The 9,556-nt window shown below is 44.7% G+C and overlaps 1 protein-coding gene across 1 annotated transcript in view; it reads left to right on the forward strand.

The window, feature by feature from the left end:
• The window catches only part of Hspbap1 (HSPB1 associated protein 1), a 57,326-nt gene that overhangs the window by 24,229 nt on the left and 23,541 nt on the right, over positions 1-9,556 (forward strand). Inside the window, exon 3 of the mRNA XM_021185006.1 lies at positions 5,036-5,217. Within this exon, the coding sequence (XP_021040665.1) occupies positions 5,036-5,217 (182 nt within the window). The remainder of the gene's footprint in view (positions 1-5,035; positions 5,218-9,556) is intronic.

Genomic DNA, 9,556 nt, shown 5'->3' on the forward strand with positions numbered 1-9,556 from the left:
ACCCGAGGGGCCTGTCACCAGTGGAATCAGAGCACCGCTTTGTGTTGCTGCTACTCCGACACAGTGAAGGACTCTATTTTGAAATCATCCTGTAAATGAAAAGATCTGTCATTCCTGTTCATTCCACCCGTGATCATCCCCCGCCCCCGCCCCCCCTCCACAGCAGCAATTCTCAAATGGAAATTTCACATTTTAGATTTTCATTTTTGCGTGCAGAATTTGCTGTGACAGGAAATGCAGGCCTCTAATGAGGCCAGAGTTTGAAGACTGCAATGCAGGTTTGCTGGTGGTGAATGCCAACACTGACCGACCTGACCTGTTCCTTCCCCACAGGGCTAGACGCTCAGTCAGGGGCTTTAGCATTCAGTCAGTTGGTTGCACTGAGTTCCGTGAAGGGAAGACTGGTACACTAAGGATCAGAAGTGGCTCCCATTCCCAGCATCTTGAAGTCCTCCTGCTCCATACATTTTTGTCAAAATCTATTTACTCTTAGTTTCGCGGTGAATTCCTGAGGATGCCAGTGGAGTGAAGAGCTTGTATCTGTGGCTTACTGCTCGCCAGGCACTGTTCCTAAGTGCTTCACTGAAGTTCTCAAAATTGGAATGGTTTTAAGTTTATAGATTTTTGTCGGTTAGGTCAATGTGGCCTGCTGAAGTTTTCCTACTTCAGAAAGTCACGTGACAAATCGACCAAGTAGGTGGATTAGATGACATACTTCTGCTTGTCAGTATACTGCTTCTTTCTGTTCCATCTCTCTGTAAGGTAAGGGAGAAAGATGATTGGATAACCCTAATGGTCGAGGGAGGAGGGGAAAGATGATTGGGTTGTTCTGCTGAGTGAGGGAGGATGGGAAGGATAGATGCTGTTGAAGGAAGAGCTCGAATATCCCTCTGCTGACTGCTCCAATTTTGAAAAGGTTCCAAGTCGATACTGGGACGAATAAGAGGGACTAATAATAGTGCCTAACATTTACTGAGCATGTGCGGTGTGTCGGGCCCTGTGTGCCCTCCCCTCCTAAAAGGGCTGTATGCTTTGCAAAGGAGTGCAATGGTTCCATTTCCTAAATATTAATTTCCCTGTGATTATTAAAACCCCGCAGCTTTCAGAAGATTTCCGTTCATTTAGTCTTGCTTTGACTCCCAGGCATCAGACAAGCACACAGATCCTTGTCTTCCCCCAAAGCTTACTGGGTAGCCATTAGCTGTGACGACAGGTCTGCGAGGTCTCTGTCAGGAAGAGGAGAAAGCTTCCTCTTTGTCTCAAGTGGAGTTATTTCGTTTTTGTTTTTGAGATCGGATGTACTGGTCACCTTCACATTTCTATGATCAAGTACTGCATAGAGCTTAAGGGAGCAGAACTTTATTTTGGCTCCTGATTTAAAGCGTAGGTGGGTGAGATGACACCGAATTTAATCCCAGTACCCAGGAAGCAAAGACAGGCAGTCTCTGAGTTCAAGGCTAGCCTGGTCTACAGAGTGAGTTCCAGGACAGCCAGGGCTATGCAGAGAGACCCTGTCTCAAAAAAAAAAAAAAAAAAAAAAAGCAGGAGGGAGGGGTAGAGTGCATTATTGTGGGAGGAGCATGGCAGCTGGATTGGCTTGGTCTGTGGTGGTAGGCATTTGTCACGTGCTTGTTATTCATGAGCGAATCATAAAGTAGCCAACACAGACTAGAACTGTAATCTCCTAGCCTTGTCCTCTTAGCCCTTTGTCTGCCCACTAGACCTCACGTCCAACAGGCCTCACGACTGTCTTAGTTAGGGTTTCTTCTGTTGTAGAGAGACACCATGACCACAGCAACTCTTATAAAGGACAACATATAATTAGGGCTGACGTGCAGTTTCCAAGGTTCAGCCCATTATTGTCATGGTATGAATCATGGTGACATGCAGGCAGACATGGTCCTTAAAAAGGAAGTAAGAGTTCTGCATCCAGATCAGCAGGCAGCAAAAAGAGAGTGACATTGGGCCTGGCTTGAACACCCGAACCCTGAAGCTCGTCCCCAGTGACACAGTTCTTCCAACAAGGCCACACCTCCTTGTAGTGCCACTCCCTAGGCCACCACAGCAGCCTCCTGCCACCGTGCCCTGCTTTGCTTTCTGCTGCTTTCAGGAGCAGAGGACCAAGGATTCTCCAGCTGAGGACCAAGGATTCAAACGCATTCACTTGTGGGGGACATTCCATATTCAAGCCATCGCACAGGGTCTTGCACTGTCCTGTCACCTCAACCTCTTGAGGTTCTACAAGCATCATGGGCCTTACTGAGTTACATTGTGAGCTCAAGACCATTATCTTTTTCTTCTGTGTTCCTACAAGCCTAAGCACCATGCTAATCACAAATTATGTGCTTAGTAAATGATCCTGCGCCAACTGAGTTCATGAATAAATGAACAGACACTAAATTAACAATGTCCAGCTAGTGTTTCTAAGGAGCTCTGTTTGTAAACATGCAGTGCAAAGAGGATATTTTTCAAAAGTCACTTATTGCCTTAAATTTTAGTTTTTTGGGTTTTGGGTTTTTTTTTTTTTTTTTTTTTTTTTTTTTTTTTGGTTTTTTGAGACAGGGTCTCTCTGTATAGCCCTGGCTGTCCTGGAACTCACTTTGTAGACCNCCTGGCTGTCCTGGAACTCACTTTGTAGACCAGGCTGGCCTCGAACTCAGAAATCCACCTGCCTCTGCCTCCCAAGTGCTGGGATTAAAGGTGTGTACCACCACTGCCCGGCCCTGCCTTAAGTTTTTTAATTTAAATTTTCTTTTTACTCTCAAGCTCTTTGAGCATAGGATCACTTTACACTTAAAAATTCCTGAAGACTCCAATAATTCAGACTCTCTTCAGTGATGCTTTCCTTATTTAAAATAGCAAGGACCCCAGAGATGCAGATCTGTGTTCTTGCTTCCTCACCCCCCACCCACTCTGCTTACCTTATTTGGGACAGTGAGGACTTCAGAGATGCACTCTCTCTCATGATACTTTCCTTGTTTAAAGCATGGTGCTTCAGTGTGTTCTTCAGTATGGTGCTTCTTCAGTAAGAAACGCAAGCACACCTGGGTGTTGTGGTATGCAGACCTTTAGTCTAAAGGCTGAGGCTGGTGTGTCTTTATAAGTTTGAGGCCTAACTGGTCTGCATAGAGAGTCCCAGGCCAGCCGGGGCAACATGCAGTGCTCAGTCCAGCATGGCCATGGTAGGAATGGAAAGACGTGGTTCCCACCCCTGGAACAGAGCCAGCAGGGCGTTGGCCTCCGAGAGTGTTGATGGTTACTGTGGGCCTAAGGCTTGTCTGTAAAATAGCATACATGTTCTCATGTTCCTCCTTCAAGGGATGTCTTCTCTGCCAAGGGTAATGACTCCATGATAATCAGAGACAACTTGAGTCTGGGAGGTGAGGGTGTGTCTGTGTCTCAGCAAAATGGTAAACACCGTGACCTTCAGGACAGCCCTTAAGGCTGTGGGAAAGAACATTGAAAACATGAGTTCAAAAATACATAATTTCTCAACTATGCAAAACATAAGGATGCAATGTGAATTGTATAAGGAACTTTATAGATGTAAAGGAACAGAGACAACTGCACAATGAGCCAGCTTGTCAGGAGATACAAAGATGGGCAGATTCCTAAGTTCACGGTCAGCCTGGGACAAAGGGAGTTTAGGTCCAGGCCCAGGTGAACCTGGTAAGAATGGTAATGTCAGGGTGGGGCCCCTCTAAGATATCTTATTGTTTATGCTTGTGTTTGCTGTCTCCTTCTAAAAATTGAGGGGCTGGGTTCTGGGATGCTGTTTCATGGGATAATCAAAAGGGAACCTGGGGTATTGACTGCATTGTTATATAAAAAAAAGACTGGGCTTTTGACTTGCAAAAGATGAGTGATTTAGAAAGTTTTTAAAATTTAAAAAAAAAAAAAAGACTATCTTGAACAGAGCTGTCTGGAGATCACCAGAGAAAGCTGTACATAGAGGGCCGTCTGGAAAGCTGTCTCAAGCAGAACATAGGCCAGTCGCTTGTTCAGCTGCTTTCAAACACCCCTTCTCTCAGAACCCGTCTCCAAGCCAAGCTGGCCCTTAGCAATACAGCGCCCCTGTCTCACACAAAGCTATAATAAACACATGCTCCCAGTGTCCAGGCAGTAGCGCCCACACATGTCACTCTATTAGTTACTTTTCTCATTGCTCTGACCAGACACCCAGCAAGAAGCCTCTTAAGGGAGGAAGGATTTCTCTTTGCCTTGGATTAGTGGATGCTGTTTATCACTGCAGCTCGGAGGTGAATCCTGGCACCTTGTTTGTCCATCTGTCCTTCCTTCCTCCTTCCCTCTTTCCCTCTCTCTCTCCCTCCCTCCCTCCCTCCCTCCCTCACTTCTTACCACTCTGGCTGTTCATGCCTTTCATGTTGAGAGAGAGTCTTCTCTCTAGGTTAAACATCTCTGATTATGTTTCCACAGCATGCCTAGAGGTGTGTCCTCTAGGTGACTCTAAATTCAGTCAAGTCAACAGTAAAGGTGAGCTGTCACAGTCGTAAGGAGAACGCTCACTCATGAGCCAGTGAGACCTAGAGAAGCAGATAATGTCTGAGCATTATTAGGAGTGGACACAGGCTCCCTGAGTAAAGAACTGGATTATACTATAATGAAGTTGTCTTTTACCCTTTCTCCCTCCTCCTCCTTCCGAGTCCCTCTCTCCTTTCTTCCTGTCTCTTCCTTCTCTTTCTCCTGTCTCCCTGCACCCCTGTGTTCACTGCATAGCCTCAAACCTAAGATCCTTCTCCCTTAGCTTTCATGCCACGCTGGAACTCGGAGGTAGTCCTTAACCTTAAGAACACATCCATTCTTTTGGTTTTATTGTGAATGATGTAAATTGTTGTGTGAACAAGTACAAAATTAATGTTTAAATATTGATAAATGATATCTTGGTCAGATTTACCTTTTAAAGTAAGTATTTAGAGAGTATACTTACTAAACTTTTTGTTTGTTTGTTTTGTTTTGTTTTGTTTTTCGAGACAGACTTACTAAACATCTTAAGGTGTGTTCTCTTACATTACAGTTCCCCAGTATGAAACCGAATGTAGTTATGTGGATGCGACACTCGAGGAGTTTTTGACCTGGAACTGTGACCAGTCTAGTATCTCTGGACCATTCAAAGATTATGATCATTCCAAATTCTGGGCTTACGCTGACTATAAGTATTTTGTCACTCTGTTTGAGGACAAGACAGATGTTTTCCAGGTGAGTCGCACATTTCTTTTAGCTTTGGTAAGAATTTAATTCTGAGAGTCATCCTAAATTAGAATTTTGCTGGTCCCTTCTCTCGTAACTGCCTGTTTCTCCTGTAAGTACTCATGTGAGTCCTGACGGGTTTACCCACTGAAGCCAAAGGCCTGTTCCAGAGGCTGACATTTGGCTTGTACAGGTGAGTGGCAGTGTTTTTGTGCTCACCACTTCTGCCATTAAACATTGTCTGCGAAGTTTGGGTTGTGCCAGAAGGGTAGACTGCAAGTGGGACTTCCTGTCCCTCGGGCCTACAAGGAAATGCATGTTGTCAGCGATGCAGGTCATCATGGAAGCCGCTCCAGCTGGAGACATTGACCAGACTGCCTCTGCCTCAGTCTCCCTCTACTCAGGCTGTGTGTGGTTTCCTGGGGTGGTTTATGGTCTGGGGCAGAGAAATCTGGACTCGTGGTAGAGTTGTCTGAAGCCCTGCTGACGTGTGGGAATCCTGTGGAAGGAAGGTTATGGAAGTTCTCGGACATGGCTGACGTCAGGGTTTGCAGGCTACCATGTCTTGTCTTCTCTTGAGTATATTCTACCTCAGACTTGAGTTGGTTTGGGGGAGTGATTTGGCAGAGCCCTGCTCTGGTTTCGGTTCTGCCTAAGTGTGGATGTGACAAGAGGGAGTGGCCCGAGGGAGCTTGGTCACATGTCTGCCTGGACCGGGAGCGCTGGAGTCTATCACCCATGATTGTCATCTGTGGAACGAAGTATTTCCCTTTTAGTCCAGCTCCTCCCTGCCTCAAACCCTCTGCTCCCCTGCCCGCCCCACCCATGTCTACCCCTGCTCTGGACCCTTCTCCTGGGTGTGATGTGTGATGCTCTTCGGTTGTCACACTGTTCCTGCTCAACCTGTGTTTTTCCTTCTCTTATTGAATCAAGGTATTCACATAGTTACTATAACTACAAATGTTTTGTGATTTTTTATGTATTAACTCACCGTCCTCATCTCCACATCCCGATTGTGGGATTCTGACTGCACCATTGTATGTATGCAGAGCCTCTTTATCCTTACGGCCATGAAATAAACATGTCGATTTTGAAAATATTCTGTAAGTACACCATACATAACTGCGGGGACGTGGGTGTAGGGCAAGAGGGGAATATGAGAGTGCCTGCAACCCGCTAGAGTTCCTGTGCTCTGGGTAGGTGGACGCAGGAGGACTGCCAGATGCTTTCCACACGGCCAGGGTGGGCATCTGGCTGTGTTTGGCCACTGAACCCACGTGGCGAGTGGTGGATAAGGGGCAGAACCAGGTACTAGGTTCTCAGTCTCCCACATAGGAGCTGAGAACAGAATAGGGGCCCTGGAGCAGCATTCAGCTCGGGAGATAAGGGAAGAGGGCAGAGGGAGAGGGGGCACTGGGTGGTTCCCACGCAGGTGAGAGTCCATGGCTGCTACATAGGAAGGCCTCCTGGCAGGAGGTTAGACACAGCTCATTAAGAGAAAGCCTAGGGCTGGAGAGATGGCTCAGCGGTCAAGAGCACTGACTGCTCTTCCAGAGGTCCTGAGTTCAATCCCCAGCAACCACATGGTGTCTCACAACCACCTGTAATGGGATCCGAAGCCCTCTGAAGACATCTACAGTGTACTCATATAAATAAAATAAATAAATCTTAAAAAAAAAAAAAAGAGAGAAAGCCATCCCATTATTCAAGCACAGCGGGCCTTGATGGTCAGAGACAGTCTATGGTTTTAGAGCTTTATTGTAAAAAGGCAGAGAGAAAGGAGAGAAGGTAGAAAGAGAGAGGGGGAGGCTGGCCATGGCCACAAGGAGAGAAGGGGGAAGAGAAAGAGAAGAAAGACTAGAGAGTAAGAAGGCTTAAAGAGAGCTAGGAGGGGCCAAGCAGCCCCTCTTATAGTAGGCTGCTATCTTGCTGTTGCTAGGTACCTGTGGGGAGGAGTCTAGCCAGCATGCCAAAAGCTTGGGACATTGTCTACATGACTGCTAGCCACATACCTCTCTTGTGAGGGGGTCTGGGGGCGGTAATTTCAACAGGAGCTAGGGGTCCAGGAGACATGATTGAATGCCTTCTGTCCCATGTAGACAGAAATTACCACCCATTGGTTACCACAGGAGTTCAAGACCTCAGCTGGACTGGAGACCAGGCTGTCTGTGCATAGCCCATTGCCCACATAAGCATCTTTAAGTGGTTTTCTTGATCTTACAATTTTAGGTCACGTTATGGATCTTTAACCCTGGAACACATAGATTTCAAATTAGCTTTTAGATACTCTTGTCTTCCCCATCCACTCACCACTCAGTAGATTGAACTTTCACCTTCTCCCACCATATTTCAGTAATATCTTGTGCAATAATAGCATTTACCAAGTGGTCACAGGTCCCTGGTTCCTGTCTAAGTGCCTTACATTTAAAATCCTCACAATAACACTATGACTTAATAGTTACTTCTGTTTTAAAAAACCTAAGACACAAGAGGCTGTGTAAAGCTTTTCTCAGAAGGCATCTGTTCAAGTTAGATGAAGCTCTCCTGGCCATTCTGAGGCAAGCGCGTGCTCTCTTGGATGATCCCAGCAGATGTGGTCAAGGTGTTTTTTTCATCCCAGGCATAGCTGCCACTTGCACGCATACAACCAGGCCATTGGGTATGGTAATAAGCTGGAGTTCTGTGTGAGCCCTTTATAAAATCAGTCTTTTTTTTTTTTAGTCAAATTAGTTTGTCAGTTCGCATTGTGGAAGTTCTGGTGTTGAACAGTCAAGCTGTAAGACTATTCATATTAAAGTGTTATAGCTCATCTATCGGTTTTCTGGGTACCAGCTCTTCGTTCATCAGAGTCACCTAAGTTCTTGTCTTACTTTTAGAAATACCATTATCTTAGTTACTAAGTCACGCTTGTTACTACTGCAAGCTTTTTATATTGGCCTGAGATAATTGATAAGCACCAATCAGGAGATCAGATGTGTAGCTTCAGCCACATCCAATCTTTGGGCTACATATGACACCATCAAGAAACCAAAAACTAAAACAAAAAATAGATAGCATAATAAGCCTGTTGTATGTTACTAACATGGTATTTTAAGATAGTATACCTTGAAATCAAGAGTGGACTGGTTTACATACTTACACTGCCTGACTATAGAAGACAGTCTGATTCTCCTATCTGCTACTCCAGCATAGTGGTTGTAATTTGTTGGTCTGTTAAAAGATGAAGACAATCTGAGAAAAGAAGGATTTGACAATCTTTTCAGATTATTATGAAATCTTTAAAATCACAGCAAACTTGATAGCAGCTATTTTCTTAGAGGTTCATTAGTTGCAGTATCGACTGCGTCCACAGTGAAAAAACTCTTTGTATGCCTACAATAAACTCCCCAGCCCAGCTTACTCAGAATGGGTCTTACCTAATGCTGTTCATTAACCGTTTGGAAAAGTTGGACTACTGAATTGCAGAGCACTTCTGAATGTTGTGCTCCAGTGGGCTTGATGCACATCATCATCTAAGAAGTCACTTCTGGGGCTGAAGAGATGTCACTCAGCAATTAAGAGCACTGACTGCTCTCCCAGAGGTCCTGAGTTCAAATCCCAGCAACCACATGGTGACTCACAACCATCTGTAATGGGATCTGATGCCCTCTTCTGGTGTGTCTTAAGACAGCTCTAGTGTACTTATATATAATAAGTAAAAAAAAAAAATTAAGTCAATTCTATCAGCACCACACTGTTCTTTCAAGGTATTAGGACTTACGAGCTCTCGAAGTTGTGTCTCAGGGTACAGTTCCCAGTGTCACCTTCATTCGGCTCAAATATTTGCTGACTTATTTTGTGGTTCACTCTTTCACTTGTTGATTATTTTTTAAAGTATAAAATTTGGTTATATTTGGTATTTTTTTTTCTAACCATCTTTTTGTCAGTGATTTCTGATTTGACTCCACTGTGGTCAGAAAACTTTAGCATTATTTCAGTCCTTTTAAATATGTGTAAGTTTATTCCATAGCCCCAAGTATGGTGAATATTGATAAACGTCCCATGTCAACTTGGAAATTACACATTCTCTTGTCGGGTGGAGTACCTCATAAGTCTCCTTGAAGTCAGGCTGGAGATCAAGTGTCCTACATCCTTACTGACTTCTGTACATTTATCTTGTCTATGGTGTAGAGAGGGACACTGTTAGCTGTATCTTTACTCTCTTCTGAACATTTGTCTTGTCTGTGGTATAGAGAAGGACACTGTTAGCATTTTCTCTTTTATAGATAGGTCAGGTTTTGCTTCATACACTTGACTTTATTGACCTTTTATAATGATTAAATGAATTTACTTTATCATATTCCTTATT

Source organism: Mus caroli, chromosome 16 (genome assembly GCF_900094665.2).
Source record: "Mus caroli chromosome 16, CAROLI_EIJ_v1.1, whole genome shotgun sequence".
NCBI lineage: Eukaryota > Metazoa > Chordata > Mammalia > Rodentia > Muridae > Mus > Mus caroli.